The 19,342-nt window shown below is 51.9% G+C and overlaps 1 protein-coding gene across 3 annotated transcripts in view; it reads right to left on the bottom strand.

The window, feature by feature from the left end:
* Nucleotides 1-19,342, bottom strand: part of PLA2G4E (phospholipase A2 group IVE) — a 67,590-nt gene that overhangs the window by 19,181 nt on the left and 29,067 nt on the right. The window contains exons 1-4 of one of the 3 annotated variants that reach the window (XM_021695616.1): nucleotides 14,933-15,029; nucleotides 9,282-9,354; nucleotides 2,869-3,005; nucleotides 780-911 (exon numbers count right to left, since the gene is read on the bottom strand). In XM_021695616.1, the coding sequence (XP_021551291.1) occupies nucleotides 780-911; nucleotides 2,869-3,005; nucleotides 9,282-9,354; nucleotides 14,933-15,028 (438 nt within the window). In that variant the 5' untranslated portion in view covers nucleotide 15,029. Of the gene's footprint in view, nucleotides 1-779; nucleotides 912-2,868; nucleotides 3,006-9,281; nucleotides 9,355-14,914; nucleotides 15,030-19,342 lie in introns of those variants that run through there. The other 2 variants (XM_021695615.1, XM_044918371.1) reach the window with 2 other exon arrangements.

Below are 19,342 nucleotides of genomic sequence, written 5' to 3' on the forward strand. Positions count from 1 at the left end.
TGCCCCTGTCTGCCCCCCAGACATGTCCCTTTAGCTTCTACCCCCAGCCTCCCATTGCTCGCCTGCCTTCCCAAGGGGCTCAGTACCCAGGGCAAGGGAGAGTTGAGATATCATCCCCAGCCAGCTCAACTCTGAAGGATAGGGGCCCCTTCCCTCATTTATTCCTTCACACCTCTCGTTGTGTAACTTCAGGAAGTTGTGACTTCACTGGACCTTAATTTCCCTGCCAGAATGTAAGCCAGCCAAGAGCAGGGATACTCGTCCCCTGCCGTGTCCCCAGGGCCTGGAACAGTGTCTGGCCCATAGTAGGAAATCAAGGATTTGTTGAATGATTGAATTGATAACACCTTGGTCTTTTCTAGCTCTGACATTCTCTGATTTGCAGATTTGCCCTTCTTTACCCTCATCTGCCCTCCGTCCCCTGGGCTATCTCAGCAGCAGGACTCTGAGGGAAAAAAAAGGAACCAACACGTACTTCATCTCCCTTTTGTACCGTGAACGGTGCTAAGGGCCTTAAATATGTTTTCCCATTTCAGCACCACAACAGCCCTGTGAGGTACGTATCATCATTGCCATTGGACAGATGAGGAAACAGAATGCAGAGGAATTGAATACATTCTGCAAGGTTACACAGCTGGTAAGCATAGCACTGGGACTGAGCCAGCAGTACTGTCGTTTCCTGACTCGGTGACACAGAGAGAAACCGTAGGGTGGCATCATGAACATAACTAGCTGCTCCCATGGGGCAGGAGGCTGAGGGCCTGGACACCAGCACCCACCTCTGGGTTGAGTGGGAACTTCACATGGGTTTTCTTTCGGAAGCAGAGTTTGGTGAGGTCATAGAAGATTGTCAAGAGATGGTCATCTGGTGTCAGTGTATCTTCATCACAGATGCTCAGCTCTAGCACGTTCTAGGGGAGAAAGGAGGGTGCAAGTCTGGTTACTGTGTTTGCATGGGCCCATTTTCCTAGGAAGGAGGTGGGTCTGAGGGATGGGGAACAGCACAGAGGTCCCTGCTCAGGTATGAAAGACATTTGTAGAATAATGAACTCAGGGGTGATGGTATCTAAACCCTCCTTTCTAATTCTCTGAAGACTTCCTGACCCTCTGCTCTGATTCTCCTGGAGAATTTTGCTCTTTTGCAAGGTTGGCAAGGGCCTGTGAAGTGTAAGGGATATCATTCCACCTGGGGGGATGATAGAAAGGCAGAACAAGCAAGATCCTTGCCAACTCATAGACTGTGTTCAGCACTGGGGCCCCTGGAGCTGAAGACAGCCCATTAAATGCTAGAAAACCCAATTTAAAAAAAAAAAAAACAATTCAGGGAAGCTAACACCTTAACACTCCTGGAAGATGATGTGGCAGATTACAGGGATTCTCATACTTGATGGGCTTGGGGTGAGGTGTTTAAACTCTATCCTTTGATTCATCAGCCCCTAAAGAGGTCTTATGGGTGGTCTCAAAGCTGCATGTCAAGAGTTGAGCAGCTACCCTGACATCTGGCTGAACACTGAGGTCAATGGTTTTGGGTAACATGGATTAGCCTCTGAGGTCTCTTGTTTCAAGGACCCTGGGAGATGAGGGTTGGGGCTGGGTTTGCCTCTTTGGTCCTTATCAGGTGGACATAAAGTGGTCTGAGGGTTCCTTATTGAATGAGATCTGTTGACCTTGTAATTACTAGAAACACAGACATGCCCCAGAACCAACCCCATAGATTCATATGAGCAGCCCCATAGATCTTTAGACAAAGGAAGTCGAAATTCTGATTTCAAGATGGCAAAGCCCATGCCCAAATCCTCCTTCCTCGCCAAAACCATAAATATGATAGAAGAGATATTTTTATAGTAACAAATATAAAGCCCTTCTTAAAAAAAGACTTATTTATTTATCTTTGTGGGGGTGGTGGGCAGGGGCAGAAGGAGAGGAAGAGAAAATCCCAAGCAGACCCCGAGATCATGACCTGAGCCGTTATCAAGAGTCAGAGGCTTAACTGACTGAACCAGCCAGGTGACCCTAAAGCCCTTCTTGAAAACAAAAAAGGACTTATCATGAACCAGAAATAAAGAATCACCCTAAAATATGGAAGCAGAAAGCTGGAGATATCAAGCCTCAAATGCCCCAAGACTGGGGTTGATACCTCCATGATGAGGCCAAGTTTGTTTTAAGAGCACTCTGCTGAGGGGGTACCGGGGTTGGCTCAGTCAGTTAAGTGTCCGACTCTTGATCTTGGCCCAGGTCTTGATCTCATGGTCATGAGTTTCAGCCCCACATTAGGCAAAAAAAATAATAATAATGAAAATAAAAAAGGGCATCCTGCTGAGTTGGTCACAGCTCAGTATGCTCAAGGGAGAACTCTCCCATAGGAGAGTTGCCATATACCTGAAGAAGGCCAACACCATGAAACAAAAGCCCAATAAATGAAAGAACAGACACTCAAGGAATTAGAAATAATAAAGCCTTCTAAAAAGGAGTTAAGATAAGGAAAACCCTCTGGCTGGAATTAGACTGGCCTTGGACCTAGTGAATAGAATGGCCCTTCCCCTCCATGTATTTTCCTACTTGGAGCATGTTCTGAAACACGCTCAGTTTTGTGGCAGGAACCACAAATGCCAGCAACAATTAGGTAGAAGGACAAGAGAGGAAGGAAAGAAGGTAGAAGGATAAGTAGACTCAGAGGGACAAATAATGAGGCAGGCCTAATGAAGAAGTGGGTGAGTGGGAAGATGGGTCACTAGGAGGAGAAGAAGTAGGTGGGAAGAAAGACAAATAGACATAAGAAGGACACAAAAGCAAACAGAAGGACAAGCAGGCATGGAGAATAGAAATATAGGCAGGGCTGACAGACACATGGTGTCCTCTGAGTCTCACCTTCACTTGGCTCTGGATCTGGAAGCTGAAGGTTTCATTCCACTCTGGGTTCGGGCAGTTGGAGATGGTCCTAGTCTTCAGCTTCTCACGAGAAGCGGTGGGCAGCCAGAGGCTCACAAAGCAGTCTGTCTGGCTCACTGTCCAAGGAAGACAAGGGTTGGGGGGGAAGGGTGGGGAACCAACCCGGGTCCAGAGAGGAGAGTGGAGAGTCAGAAGGAAACCTCAGGCAAGTCACTTCCAGAGCAAGCCCTAGTCTCCCCTCCTCACTCATGGGTCTGACTCTCCAGAGACCTTTGTCCCAGAACCCCCGAGAAGACCACAGCCTACAGGCTAGAAAATTTAGAGAGGGGGTTCATGTCCCACTGATCACTCTCCTGGACATAGATGGCTCTGGCTCTTTTCAGAAGCATCCCAGCCCCCTGAGCAAATGCCTGCTAGGTTGGGACAAGGTCTGGCTGCACAGTTTTTCCTCCACCAGGGGAAGATCTGGAGGACCAGCCCCCACAGAGTCCAGTTTAACTCTTGCCTTAGCGCAAGGTACCAGGAAAAACAAAGTGGGGCTCTGCTCTTCCTCCGGGCTGGTGAGAAGCAGGGGAACAGAGCCTGCCCAGAGGGCCAGGATGGGGAAGGGCTTGGGTGGAATAAGAGTTTAGGAGAATCTAGAAGCAGGGGCCATCATTTACATAGGACTAATGTCTTGACTGCACCTAGCCAGGCTCTTTATCCCTACACTGGTCTCCTAGCCTGAGGCATGTGACCCAAGAAACCTTCACATCTGAGGGCATGTACTTTTTTTTTCTCATTTGAAATGAACAACCCAAGGGTGATGTTGCTGGATGTGTTCTGGAGAAGGTACAAAGGCTTTGTTCTTAAAAGGCCCTCCCAAAATAGAGGAAGGCCTCTCAGGTCCTCTGGCTGGAGCAGCAGAAGGCATAGAGGTGAAAAAAAAAAATAGCAGCCTAGCTTGGCTCCCTCCATTCTACCTGGGAGGAGAGAGGAAGAGGTGCTGTACCTGCCCTTGTCCCTCTCCTGGCAATCTGCTGGGGTAATTCCCAGGGTACACACCAGATATGTAGAAAATGGTAAAAGTCAATACAGGCTCCGGTATCAGAGAATCCTGTAGATGGTGGAGCTGGTGTGAAGATAGGACTGACCAAAACTAGTTCATAGTTATTAGTAGTAATGTCCTGTGAGAATGAAAGGTGTCCCCCCTGGACTGACTAGTCTTACATTGTCACTCCACTGAGAACATTAGCAGAGTTAAGAACCACGGTTTGCATCATAAGCATCCCTAGCTTCTGATTTCATCTCCGATGTCTGATTAATCTTTGAGGCCTTGACGTTCAGTGAATTGGAATTCATGGCCCTCTTCCCACTGAATAAAGGTGGGATGACACTGCCTTTTAGAGGTCATAATTGCTTAATCCAGACACAAAGAATGACCAAAACCCAGAGGAATCTAAAGAAAATGATGACCTCATCATCCCCACCCATCCCCTCCATGTCCAACCTGCTCCTCCTCACCATCAATTCAGATGGCCAGGCCAGACCTCAAGTACCATCCTTGGCTCTTCCATGACGTTTAACTCTGTTGACCTCTCCAGCCTACCCACTTCTTACTTGCACCACCACTGCCCTGTTGCAGGCCACCATCTTCTCTGCTGCCGCTTACCGACTGGGCGCCCTGGCTCTTGTCTTGCCCTACCCTCGTCTTTTCTCTCAGGAGAAACCAGAGGGATCTTTTGAGAGCTGACCATATTACTCCCAGTTTAAAATCTTGCAGTAGCTCCCATCTGCCCTCAAGAAGGAGTTCCAACCACTCAACATGGCTGTCTCTCCCACTTCCCCAGCCTCAGCCTCCTCTTTCTACTCTCCCTATCACCCAGCCCCTGCCCTGCCACCACACACACACACACACACACACACACACACACACACACAAGTGCTTGCACTCACCCTCTAGACTCCAGCCAAACCCAGTCACTTGTGGGTCTCAGAAGTGCCACGCTGTCTTGCCATTCCTTCTGCTTAGAACACCGTTCTCTTCCACTTTTGCCTCACCCTTCCCTTGGCTAGCCCCTTCAGGTTTCAGAAGGAACCTCCTCTGGAAGCCTTCCTTGAACTCCCACATCTCGGCCAGGTGCCCCCCCCAGCTTAGAGTCTCTGCCCTTCTCTTGGCAGGGCTTGGCTACACTGCACCCCAGTGCAAGTCAGAGCATCTGTCTCCACTGCACCCTGAATGCTGGGAGGGCCTGGAGACCATGTGTCAGCACTTGCTAATCATTTGTTGAATAAATAAATGAATTGAATGGAAAAGCCCAACTTCCTGCTTGAGAGCACTGTATCAAATTCTGGGCTGAGTCACCCCAGATATAGGTAAGCAACTTGGATCTCTAATTGCTCTGCCTATAGGGAGACTCCCCAGGGATCTCCTGGGATCCCTCCGTTGGCTTTTCCTGGAACACCCACCATTCCTCCTCAGCCTGAGACATTCTCCTCAGGTCTGCCTCTTGTATAGTAGGAAGGAGCCTGTAGGCAGGGACCCCACCAACTCCATACCCATTTACTTAGCATGATTTGATCGACCCCGTAAAGGCCCCTTTGCCTCTAAAATCCCTTTCCTATTATCAGTCCATGCCTAAAATTCTCCCATTAAGCCCATTAAATAAAATCTCAGTATTTTTGGGCGCCTGGGTGGCTCAGTTGGTTAAGCGACTGCTTTCGGCTCAGGTCATGATCCTGGAGTCCCTGGATCGAGTCCCGCATCGGGCTCCCTGCTCGGCGGGGAGCCTGCTTCTCCCTCTGACCCTCCCCCTTCTCATGTGCTCTCTCTCTCTCTCATTCTCTCTGGCTCAAATAAATAAATAAAATCTTTAAAAAAAAAAACTCAGTATTTTTTACCTAAGGCTTAAATCTCTAGGTAAGATACAAATACTCCTAGAAGAGACAGGATTGATCAGACACCCACACTTCCAGCATTGATTTGTTTTTCAGTTCTTTCTAAGAGAGCTGGTCCCACCTCTCTCCACAAGGTTGGGAAGGAGAGTGCAGCCGAAGAAGGGGGAAATCCTCGGAAGGGAGAGATGACTTGATGGAGCAAGGCCGCCAGGGGCCCGGAGGATACTCTGACTGGAAGGGGAGTGACCGGCATGCTGGCAATAGAGAGTGGTTAGGCAATGCTGACCCAATTCTGAGGATTTCAGAGACTGCAGGGGATTTCCTAGGCATAGATGGTTCTAATCCTTGTTCCTCTTAAGTGATAGAGGGCTTAGTCATTTGAATGACATGTCTCCTTTCCTGGGATATGGAGGGCAGAAGATGACTCAATGAGATCTACAGATGTTGAGAACATGATCTTCCTAATACCTCTAGAGACACCGCCTCGCATCACTTGGGGTACTGGTTTGAGTTTTAACTTGATTTTCCCAAGAGGAATAAAAGCTCTTGGCCACTGGGAGGTTTCCAGGTCCACCCTATCCAGTCCTGGCCCAGGGCTGGGTGGAGCGCTCCTTGACAAGCGAGTCATCCCCGAATCTCATCCCTTTCAGGCTCCTTGAAATCTTGGGAAACTCAGGCACACACTAGAGGATTGAACCAGAGAGGAGCTCATTTTTGATCCAAGCTACAAGAGAACAATTTGGGGTAAGAGTAACCCAGGACCCAGAAGACATCATGATAGTCACCAACCATATCAGGCAAGGCAGCAACAGAGCCCAGCCTAGGTCTACTGTGGGGTCTACACACAACGGGCCCTGGGCTGACCCTCCCAGACACCATGGATGCCTCCCACCCTGTTCCTCAGGGGAAATGAGGACAACATAAACAATAAGGGGTTCCCCAAGGGGACCTGGAAACCTCCCAAAGGCAGTCTGTGTGCCAGAGGGACTCGTGGGGAAAGGGAAGAAGGTGGTGGGTCCGACTTTAGCCCATTTGTCTGGCTGCCTCTTCCCCCATCCCCTTACCTCTGGGATGTGCAGGGGATGGGTGTGGCAGGAGAAGACAGAAGAGAGAGGCTTGGACAAAGGGAAGGTCTGCACACAGATACAGGCATGCCACAAGAGTGTGCAGCCCAGGTGACCCGCAGGGTTGGGACGGACACACCTCAGGAGTGGAGACAGATGAGGGCAGCTGTGGGCGTGTGCAAGCTGTGGGTATCCCGGGGATGTGGGGAGTGGGTGGGCACTGCCCGGGGGTGGGTGAAGTGTCTGAGTGACCCACCGTGGCATGGGCAAGAAAGGCAGAAGAGGTGGCCAGGCCCTGCCCAGGGAACACTTCTCCTCAGCTCACTCTCCGGTGGCCTGGGAGGCCCCGAGAAGCCCGAGAAGTCCCCGGCTCTCCTGCCAGCCTCTTGGCAGAGCTGGGCCCAAGCTGGATGCTGGCTGACCTGGGCTCTGGACACCCGCCCTCCAGGGAGTCCAGCTGGAGTCCTTCCTGACCACTTGGCTTTCCCTCAGCCCCAGGGCCCTCCCGCCTCTGCCCTGCACTCTCATGCCTGCATTGTGGCAACAGTTTCTCCGCAAGTTTGTCAGCTTCTCCCCACCTATGCTCCAGCATAGTCTGCCTCTTGCCTCAGGAGATCACGCAATCCCTTCCTCAGGAGCTCGGGTGCCCCGTCCCTTGGATCCCCATCCCTCCTCTGCCGGGCCCCAGCCTCCTTCTCCTGCTTGTCCCCTCTACTACTCCCACCTTTAGGCAATCATTAGCCCTCACGTGCCGAATGGGCGACAGCAGTACCCTCAGGTTGTTCAGAGAAGCAAGTGTTGTTTGGAGGCGGCCCCCGGCAGGTGCTCACAGAGGCCAGGTGGCTTCTCTCCCGCCCTCAAGATGGCCTCTCCTCCCAGATCGGGCTCCCAGGACCTCTAGGCGCTCACACTCTGCCCCTCTCAGACTCCAGGTCCTCAGAGCAGCCTTCCTTAGCTACTCCAGGCTTTCAGTGCCCTCCTCCAGTTCTTTTTTAAAGATTTTATTTATTTATTTATTTGAGAGAGAGAGAGAGCATGAGCAGGGGGTGGGACGGTGGGGGGGCAAAGGGAGGGGAAAAGTCTCCAGCCGACTCCCTACTGAGCATGTAGCCCTACGCTTATGCTGCTCCCCTCTCATAACCTGGAGATCATGACCTGAGCCCATACCAAGAGTCAGAGGCTTAACTGCTTCACTGATTGAGCCACCCAGTTGCCCCCAGTTCTTTTCACTTTTTTAGTTTTTAAAGATTTTATTTATTTATTTGACACAGAGAGGCACAGCAAGAGAGGGAACACAAGCAGGGGGAGTGGGAGAGGGAGAGCAGGGAGCCCGATGCAGGGCTCGATCCCAGGACCCTGGGACCATGACCTGAGCCGAAGGCAGACGCTTAACAACTGAGCCATCTAGGCGCCTCCCCCACCCCAGTTCTAAATTCTATAATGACAAGTTAGAATGCCATCTCCTGTTACTAGTCTATAATTGCTTCGGGTATAAATGTCTCCCCTTGTTAAAATGCACACTTGGTATCATAGCTCTCTGCATTCTCTGCCCCCCTGAGGCCCTCTCTAGCCTGAATCCCAGGGTGAGGGTAGTACGAATATAATGGAGCTCTGGGGAGCCCGGTGGCTCTTGGACTATTCCTGTGTGGTCACCAGTGAGTGGGGACATGCTCTCAGCCAAGGGGCCTTGACACAGAGCTTTCTCCTCCTTGAGGGCCAAGCTTCTCTCTGGATGGGGCAGGTTGAAGGTGGCATAGGGAGGGGATCTGGGTTCTCCGGAGTTCTCAAATTCCACCCCAAAGACAAGCGTGAGGGGAGCATCCTGCCTACCCAGATGCATTCATTTCTCACTGAAGCCAGAGACTTCCCAGGGCCCCCCATAACCTGGGAATGCAGCAGGGGCTGGGATGAGGGCGAAGTTAAGTCTGCGAGAAAACACCGCACAAACAGCGCCAGTGAGTCAAACTGCATCCACGGGACTACGCTGCAGAGCTGGCGCAATGTGGCTTCTGTCGTGAACTCCAGAACCCAACTTAGGATCCATGCGCCGAGAAGGGGCACTGGGGCTAGGCTGACAGATGGGCCTCTCCCTCTCCTTCACCTCTAACAGCACATCAACTCATGCAGAAGCAAGAAGGGCCCAGTGTGGGAGAAGCTGATGCTCCTGGAAATGGGTGCTAGAGGAGGGGGGAGTGGGGAGGAGAGAGTGAGGTGAACAGGGTTCTCAGACCCAGGCGGACTGCAGGGGCTGGTAGTGCCAAGGTCACAGGTGAGAGGAGGGGCCTGGAAAAATGATGTAAACCCCAAAGTCTGAAATACAACCTGAGTATGGCGGACACACCCCCCCACCCCTCCCCGCACCCCCCCACACCTCTGATGTGTCTCCAGCCAGAGCCTGACTCCAGCCACGTCCCTCAAGCAGAGAAGGAGGGAAGACAGGAGGATACTCACCCCTATCAGCCTGTCGGACGTTTTTCATCCGGATGACCTTCACGGTCAGTAGGTGGCATGGAGACAGCCCTCCCTGTGGATTGAAATGAGGTTAGCAGGCTCACTCCTCAGGCGATGACAACTGACAGAGAGAGCGGCTCAAGTGGGCCACAGGCTCCCACTGCTCAGACCCAAGAAGCCTCCTCCCAGTCAATCTGCATTTCTGGGCTCCAGAGGATGCTGCTGGTCCCCAGGGCTGCTGAGGTGAGGGGCTTTCTCCTCCCCCCACTACGAGCCAGCACCCCTTGGAAGGGGACGGCTTCAGGCCTGTTCTATTCATGCTTCTCCTGGTTGAATCTCAGGATTTGAAGTCCCTTCCCCGAGAGTTTTACCCAGGCTTAGAGGAGTCTGTTTACCATCACTCCTAGCCCATGCCTATGGCAGATGCCCTGGGATCCCTCCCACGGACCAAATGACCATATTTATAGAGGCCTTTGAACTAGAACCCTTTACACTCCACACAGTTCACCCTATGTTGCCAAAATCTCGTTATACATCTTTAAGAGGATGCAATTCTCTATTTAAAATATTATGGGGGTTTTGGGAAAATCACAAAAATATGAAGAAAAAGAAGAGTCTCCAGCATCCCACCACTCAGAGACGATCACTATTATCACCTTTTTGGGGTTTTTTAAATGTTATAATTATTTTTATTTTCAACACAGATAGTTCATCTGCCTTGGCTATTGTCAGAGATAATAATATTGCAAGAGCAAGCTAGCATCTATTGAACACTTACTATTTGCCAGACACTTTTCTTACATTTTAAATCTTGCATTTTTAAAGATTTTATTTATTTATTTGAGAGAGAGAGAATGAGAGACAGAGAGCATGAGAGGGAGGAGGGTCAGAGAGCGAAGCAGACTCCCCGCCGAGCAGGGAGCCCGATGCGGGACTCGATCCTGGGACTCCAGGATCATGACCTGAGCCGAAGGCAGTCGCTTAACCAACTGAGCCACCCAGGCACCCAAAGGTTTGTTTTTTTTTTTTTAAGATTTTATTTATTTATTTGAGAGAGAGAATGAGAGAGAGAGAGCACATGAGAGGGGGGAGGGTCAGAGGGAGAAGCAGACTCCCTGCTGAGCAGGGAGCCCGATGTGGGACTCGATCCCAGGACTCCAGGATCATGACCTGAGCTGAAGGCAGTCGCTCAACCAACTGAGCCACCCAGGCGCCCAAATCTTGCATTTTTAAATTGCTATCTTTTTAAATTGAGATATAATTGCATATAACATTGTATTCATTTTAAGCGTACAATATAATGATTTGATATACAGATATTGCAATATGATTACCACAATGAGTTTAGTTAACACCCACCACCATACATAGTGACAATGATCTTTTTTCTTGTCATGAGAACTGTCATCATTTTGATGTCTGTCCTTCCAGCCTCTTCCGGGGTTTCATTCTAAGCAGCAACTCCAGAATGATGCCTGGGAAGGTTGCTACATAGACCCTGAGATAGAATTAGGGCCTCTTCCTCCTCAATCCCCAACAGCTGCCTCAGAATCAGAGCAAAAGCCAAACGGACAGTTATAAATAGGTGTGAGGAATCCCTTCGTGAGGTTAGCTCTGAAATATTGGGTGTCTTCACAGTCAATAACTTGATCTCACAGGATTCTGTTTGGAGCTGTATGACTCGAGCCAAAGGCCATAAACACCACTTCTACCCTGGCTCTGGAAATAGGGCTGGGCCTTTGGCCAGACCCGTTCTGGGCAGGGTGGGCTCCTCATTTCTCACCCCCCATCAGGCGGAGCGGGTGTCTTGGTCTGATCTGGCGAGAAGAGGGAGTCGGTTTTCACCCAGGAGAGAGGTTGTGGCAAAGCCTGTTCTCACTGGCCTACATTCTCAGAGGAGCATCTAGAGTTCAAATGGGCGGCCAGAGGCCTCAGCCCAGGCGAGGGTCAGTCCTCAGGGACATTTCATAGTGTTGAAGGGCTCTCAGCCATCACGGCCCTTCTCCTACCCCCCAGAGGGGCTGCCCTCCCCCATGTGTCTTGTCTGGAAGGGCATGAGCATTCATGGCTTCCCTCAGGACCTCACTCGAGGTCCCCCTGCCTTCCAGGAAAAGCCCTCTGCTGTCATCTAATCCTGGCACCCTCTAGGGAGGCTGCCCACCTCTTCCCACTCTGACTCAGCAGCGCTAACCACCTTAGCGACGACCTGACGAGCGTCTGCCATATGCTAAGCATAGTGTGTGTTCCACCTCACTCACTCCTCACAACCCCCCCCCCCCGCCCTCCACGGAGCAGTTATTATTAGCCTCACTTTACAGATGGTGAATCTGAGACTGAGTCCTTTGACGGTGGGCCCTCAGCTAGAATCAAAGGAGCCCAAGTTTGAATCCAGCTTTAATTCTTCAGCTTGAGCTCGTAACCATGACCATGGTGTCGCCTTACTCGGAAGCGACCGTTAACGTTCAACGCAAAGACAGGTGTCACTTGTCCCTACCCCCTCCTCCTTCATCTTTTCCTCTTAGAACCTCTTTTCCTGACAGATTCTTCTTTTCACTCTGAATTCCCCCAAGACTCCACAATAACCCCCAAACTCTGATAGTCCTTTTACTTGCAATGCTTGCACTCGCTATATTTCTGCCACCATATTCCACAATCTCTCTCTCTTTTTTAAAGAGCCAGCGCATACCAGAGCCTAAGGTTCTTGGAGGAGTTCTACTTCCCAGGAGCCACAGAAGGCTCCTTTGTGGTCTACCTGGAGTCTCAAATCACAACTTCTAGCTTAGGAATTTGCAGGAGAGACCCAATTCCAAAGTGCTCTACAAACGACTCTGACATCTCACCAGCAGGGAGACAGAAGCTGGCAAGGGGGGTTGAGAGAGAACCCCTCGGGTCACTCTGGGAGGAAGGCCGTGGGAACATGGGACTCAAGTCTTGGGCCCAGATGATTCTGATAACCAGGTCTGTGAAAAATGACCGTCTTGGATAAAAATGAATGTACCTATTTTGCTCCTGCTCTAAGCAGCTCGACAGAAGTGGTACTAGGGAGAAGTGAAACTTCATGGCCCTGGAGGTAACTGATACGCAGTAGAAAGATCCAATAGAACAAAGCACAATGTCTGTGGCTGTGCAGATGGGAACCAGAAACTGGTGACATTATGGAACCCAAGTTTACGGGGTAGCTTACCGTGTGGTAAGGGTAAAACCCTTTAAGGACTTGGACAAGCCTGTCCCTGGGATGGGATGCCTTGGCTGGTTATCAGGGTGAAAATCAAATCATTTAACAACAGCCACGGCCGGGCATCAGGCCAGCTGGGCCGCAGCCCCGGAGCACGGGCGGGCACAGATCCTCTGGTTCGTGGGGTCATTGGAGGGTCCTGGGTAAGGACCAGGGAGCACTCAGGGGGGTTGGAGCTCAAGGCACGAACTGTATGGCCAACAGGAGAGAAGCGTATTCAGACGCACTAGGAACCATACAGCTGTGCAGGGAGGGTGGGCCTGATGGGTTTCGGAGAAGCCCCGTGGGAGAAAGGGCACTGCTGCTCAGGCCGCAGACACCCAGCTCCAGCTCCGGCTCCGGCCTCCTCTCGGGCCTGGATTCCTGGGGCTGAGAGTGCCAGGACTCTACTTTCCCTTGAGACCTACTCAGGACAGGGGGATCTTGCCAGCTCATGTGGAAAAGATGTCGCTCTTTGACCCTCCAGACTGGCTATTAGGCAATCCAATAGTCCCCCTTCCCGCCCCCAGCTTCATAGACAGGACCAGCGCGCCAGGCCCTGAGCCCGCACGGGGTGCGCTGCCTCTGTTCTCATCTAGCTCCCCCAGCACGCTCCGAGGAAGGTGCTGTTAGCCCTACCTTGTGGAGGAGAAGCCTGGGTTTAGGGAGACTGCTTCTCACACAGGGGCACATGGTGCAGAAGCCGCAGGGCCAGGCCTCGGGCGCAGATCTACCTGACCACAGGGCGGCACACGTTCCAGCCGCCTGGGGGCTGGCTCTCACCGAGAGTTAACCAAACTGGCTAAAAGCTTGCTCTGGGTCATGCACTGGACTACTTAATAGCAGAGGCAGGAGTAAGCCCTCAGCTGCCAATTCAGGGCACCCCAGGTCTAGCTGTCACCACCAGTCGGTCAGACGAATAGTTACCAATGGGCTCCTGGGGGCACGCTCCCATGTGGGGGTGGGAGATGGGGAGGGGGTCTGACACGTGGGGTTTCAGAAGTGCTGGGTGTGATCCCCATTACCCCAGGGCCAGGCGAACCCTAACCAAACCAGTCCACAAGGTCTGGGGTGCAGGAGAAAGCACACAGCTCCTAGGGAGCCTGTAGGAACTCCCTCCCCAGGGCTTCTCAGGGCAGGCCTGGCTGGTGAGGCCACCTCCTCCTCCCCAGAGAGCTGGGTGTATCCATCCCACCAGTTCCTTGCAACACCTGCGTCAGAGCTCCCAATAGCCCGGTGATAGCTTCCAGGGTGTGTGGGCCCTCCCTGAAAGGACACCATTGGGTTGGGGACTTCATGGGACCTCAGAACGTTACCCAGCTAGTCTGAGCAACATCCCAGACCAGGGTGCTCCTGGGAGGAGCTACCATGGCTGTTTCCTTTTTTATCACACAAGCTAGGCGAGAGGTCAGGGCAAGAAGTCCAGCTCTGAGGCACGGAGCCTCGGGGACCTGAGAGGGACAGGAACAGTTCTCAGCTGCTCCATGCCCCCCTTCAAGGTGCTCTGTCCTTTCTGTGGAAGCTCTCCCCCCTCCCAGCCCAGGTTCCAGAGGCTCCACCAGACTAGGGAGGCAGGAACAGGTGCTGACCAGAGGCTCTTCCAGCCCCCCTGAGGGCTGTGGGGAAATGTGGGGACACCCCAGAAGGTGATACCTATCCTGACCAGGGCAACAGGGCACCGGACACCATGCAGCTCGGAGCTCCCCTCCTTGGGCTCCTGGGAGGCTGCGTGGGGTCTCCATCTCCCACCCCGAAAGGACAAGACATTTTCAGGGCATCACTCATCTCATTCAGGGATTCAGTGTGGGCTGGGGGAGAGGCCTGGAGAGGAGGATGAGGAAGAAGGTGCTGCTGCCAGTTCTGGCCATGGCGTGCCTATGGCAAACTGGAAGCTTGGAGTAAGTGGGAAAGCTGAGGCAGAGCTGGTCCAGAGCCCTGGCTACCTGACCCTTGACCCCAGCGTCTCCCTAGGAAGCTATGAGGAGTCAGAAGGACCCAGGAGTCTTGACCACAGATCCAGCTGGGCTTCTGGGCTGATGTGACAGGTTGGCAATGCCGCCGATCCTTCCGAGACACCACACCACACACTCACACAGCATGGCAGTTTAGAATGTCCATGGGGTAAATGCCCGCTCACCACTAGGACAGGCGAGCACGGATCCACCCTGGCAGTGCTGAGCACCATCTACCTGGGTGCTGGCCTGGCCCCAGAAGGCCCTGAGCCACACCACAGCACCTGGTCGAGTCTGTGGGTACCCTCAGCTGGGCCATCCACCCAGGAGCCCCAACCGGGCCAGACCGCAACCCCGGGTGCCAGGTCGGGGCCGCCCAAGCCCAGGTGCTCTGTGTCTCTGGGGTCTACAGTGCCCCCAGTGCTCCTGGTGCCTGCCTCCTGCCCTCAGCTTCGGGGCCCACCTACCCAGCACGGCTCCCTCACCTCCAAGGCACAGGGGGCTGAAGGCTTGCCATCTTCTGCTTGGCGTAGGTCTGGTAGGTAGTGGGAGAGACAGGCGGGCATCTGTCTGCTGAGCATCGTGGCGGCTCTCCAGCTGGGTGGCAGGATCGGGTATTTATATTCTGACTCAGAGCTCCGCCCTCTGGACACCTCTCTCCTGTGCCTGGGATTGCATGGGGAGGGGTTACGGTGGGTAGGAAGATGGGGGGCCTCGACCCCTTAGTATCAAGGGACCCTGAGGCCTTCAGATCTTGGAAATGCAGGAACCAGTAGGGGGTTGCGACCCTTGGGGTCAGCAGTCTGCTGCCCCCAGAAACTCAGAACCGCCTGGCTGTCCAAGGGAACGGGTGGCAAGAAGAGTATGCTGGGCCCTCACAACTTTAGGATGAGCCCAGCCATGATTTGGGAAAGACCCCTCTCTTCAGGTTATCAAGGTCATGGCTCAGAGACACACTTCTGGGCATCTGGGGGGGGATGGGGGATGGTACCCTCCCTTCTAAACTCCGCATAGTCCCACAGCTTGGTGCCCAGGAGCTGTGGGCAGGAACCACATGGGAGGCAGGGATGATGGTCAAACTTAGAGGGAGAAGAAAAAGTGATTGCCTGAATCCTTGGTGAGGAAAGGGTCAAGTGCAAGTGTCCCCAGCTCTCCCTCCTGGGAGGCCAGGTGGAGAGAGGTCGCGCCCAGCCTCTGCCTATCTCAGGGCAGCTTAGAGGATGCTCCTGCTCCACCCAGCTGATCCCTATCTCTGGCCTGACAGCGGGCTCACTCAGGGGCCTGGTGAGGTGACTTCGCCTGCTCGGCTGCCCAGCTAGGTACACTGGGAGTTTCCTGCCTGAGCTATCGCCCGAGGCCCTACAACCGGCTTTTCTGGCCCACATATTAAAGCAATTTTGTGAAACTGAGGGTGAGATCCGAATACAGGGCTGATGAGGCCCGAACGCAGGGATGGAACCGGTTGGTGGTATCTGTGGGACCTCTTCCTGTGCCAGGCAGAGGTGCCCCCCACCCTGCTCCCCTCTGCTTGTCTGGCCCTCCAGAAGGCAGATGGGGCCTCAGTCTGGACCCCTCTCAGCTTGCATCCGTCCCCTCCCCTACCATCTACCCCACTGCCAAGGACACAAACTCAGGACCCACACCCCTCAGTGGAATCCACTAAATTCAATTTCGTTCACACACTTAGGGAGCACCAACTGTATATATGCTACAAAGAGGAAATTCCAGGCTTGAAGTTGCTGATAGTGCAGGTGAGGGGACAAATGCGTCCAACCCCTCAGAGGCTCAGAGGTCCAAGTCTCCCATGGTAACAGGGGGCATCCTAGAAGGAGCAATACAAATCCTTCACATTTGTAAACATCTGTGGTTTATAGAGCTCTGTCACATAGCTAATAACTGGCTAGAGAGCCCAGAAAATAGGAGGTAGATGTTGGCTGGGAAGCGAAAGAGCAGATCTGGAAAGCAGATCACGGAGGAGGTGGCGCCTGATTTGGGTCTTAGAGGATGGCTAGGATTTCAAAAGCTAATGATAGGTGAGAAAGGTATGCTAGGAGGAAGGAACAACATGAGCAAAAACAGGGAGGCCAGAAAGCAGGGTATGCTCAGCTATGCAAGTAGTGGAATGTGGAAGTTGGGCAGAGAGGAGGGATGCTCTGTGAAGGAACAAATCTGGAAAGATACATTAGGGCCCAGTAGTTGTGACCCTCAAAGGCCAAGCTTTAAATTTGAACTTAGTCCATAGGCAATAAAGAGCCACTGATGGTTTTTGAGCAGGAGAGTGCCATGATCAGAGCTGAACTTTAACAAGGCAATGCTGATTGATGTTGCGGGCAACCCAACCCACAGCACTACAGTGTCCTGAAAGTGAGGGGTGAGGGGTATGGTGAGTCCTGGGGGACCTCCTCACTGGGGATCCTTCCTGTCTCTCCCTTCCCTTCACTCCCTTACCCTTTGCCTATCAAATAGGCCCAGGGCAAGCCCCAAACTCCAGGGCATTCCCCAAAGCCTGGTACTTGATCCTCTCCTCACTGAAGAAGCCCGGCCACATCCCGCTCCACCCATCCAAGGTAATGCATGGAAAAATCTAGGTCTCCAATCCCTGTATTTCCTCATTGTCCATAAATGCCTCAAGAGCAGGGCCCCATTTAGCTGAATGAAATCAAATTGAATAGGAGGCTAACAGGAGGTGAGGTGGAGCCCCTTCCTCCGCACCCTCTGTGTGGCTTCTGACCCACGTGGGAGCTGGTGCGGTGGTAAACTGAGGGGAACAATCCAGCAGCAAGCAGGCCCTCACTGCCCGCTGTGTGCCCAGCTCTGTGCTGACTGCTCAGGGCAGGGTCTGGAAGGAAAGGACCAAGAATTTATGATCTAATGAAGGGAGAAGAGGGAGCTGAACTCAGGGCTAAAGGGTCCAGCAAGGACTTTAAGTGGGGCCGGAGGGGAGAAGGGCCTCCATGGGGATGGTGGGAAGTGTGCTGGGAAGGTGAGTAAGGAGTGCCAGTCCATGTGACCAAGTAAGAACTGCATCAACCTCCCCTTCTCATCTAACACGTCTCCAAATGAACACACATTTTAAGCTAAAACCGTTCTCTGGGTACACAGCTGATACTCCAGGCCAGGTCCCCTTTCTCCCCTTGTCGCAGAGTCGCTGTGTGGGGAAATTCTAAAGCTGCTGCTGCAGAGTGGAAGGGACTGAGTTCTTTCCCACCCAGCCCCTCTCCTCCTGGATGAGCAGGGAGCCTGAGATCTCCCCCAGAAACCCCAACCTGCGTCCTCGGAGGCCTCTGCCCATGGCAGTGTCCGGGGCCTCGTTAACTGACTCCCACTGACTAGGGTGACCAGGACCCGCCTCTCGCCAGCAGCCCCTTGGCCTCAGGTAAGCCAGCATTGAAAAGTACATTTGTCCCGCTGGTTCAGCTGACATCACTTCCCCGAGAGCCCCACAAGGGTGAATTCCTCACCTTTCCTCTTTCAAGATGCCTCTGGTGCCTGTCCCTTCCTTCCCATCCTTCCAGTGGCATCTGTCTCTCAGCCTTGTCCTCCTCTCCGGGATTCATCCCTCACACACCTGGCTGGCCAGGGAGCTTTGTAACCACCCCTTCGATCTGCCATCCTCCTGCTCAAATGCATCCGACGCTTATCCATCCTTTGCCAACAAATTCTGGATTCCAGTACCTTCCGTAAAGCAAGTAAAGCCCCCAAACAGGGGCGCCTGGGTGGCTCATTCATTGGGCGTCTGCCTTCGGCTTGGGTCATGATCCCAGGGTCCTGGGATCGAGCCCTGCATTGGGCTCCCTGCTCAGCGGGAAGCCTGCTTCTCCCTCTCCCACTCTCCCTGCTTGAGTTCACTCTCTCGCTGTGTCTCTGTCTGTCAAATAAATAAATAAAATCTTTAAAAAAAAAATAAAAAAAAATAAAGCCCCCAAACAGTCCTATGTATATATGGAATTTTAGTATATGATAAAGGAAGTCTTTCAAATATGGATGAAAGGATGGGTTATTCATTATTGGAAAAGCTAGCTTGCCACTGGAATAAAATAGTTAGATCTTAATTTCATAACAACACAGAAACAGATTCCAGACAGATTAAATATCTAACCATTAAAATAAAACTATAGAAGATTTAAAATAAGATATTAGAGAATATTAATAAGATACTGGGATGAAGAGAATCTTCTAGATGAGGTACAAAACCTAGAAGCCAATAAGGATATGTTACCAGATTTGAATATACAGAAACATAAAATTTCAGTAAAGCAAAAGATGCCACAAGCACACTGCTACCTGCAAAATATATCCCAAATTTAGTCCTCTTAATAAATATCCATGGGTAATAAACCCATCGTTTAAAAATACTGACAAGGGACACCTGGGTGGCTCGGTCAGTTAAGCATCTGCCTTCGGCTCAGGTCATGGTCCCAGGGTCCTGGGATCGAGCCCCACATCGGGCTCCTTCCTCAGCGGGGAGCCTGCTTCTCCCTCTCCCACTCCCCCTGCTTGTGTTCCTTCTCTCTCTGTCTCTGTCAAATAAATAAATAAATAAATAAATAAATAAATAAATAAATAAATAAATAAAATACTAGTAAAGAGGAGAGTCTTACCCTACCAGATTCTGAGATAAACTACAAAGCCAAACTTAAACAAACAGCATGTTGTTGGTGTAAGAACCAGACCAATGGGACAAAATAAAGGGATCAGAGACACGCCCTGATAGTTAAGGGAACGTAATCATTGATAAAGTTGGCACCACAAATTAATAGGGAAAGAACAGCTATTTAACAGATGATGTGGACATGAGTGGCTCCCTAAATAGAACAAATTAAACAGTATTCCCACTTACTTCTATACTAAAAAAAAAAAAAAAAAAAAAAAAAAAAAAAAAAAAAAAAAAAAAA

The sequence above is a fragment of the Neomonachus schauinslandi genome, chromosome 9 (assembly GCF_002201575.2).
Source record: "Neomonachus schauinslandi chromosome 9, ASM220157v2, whole genome shotgun sequence".
NCBI lineage: Eukaryota > Metazoa > Chordata > Mammalia > Carnivora > Phocidae > Neomonachus > Neomonachus schauinslandi.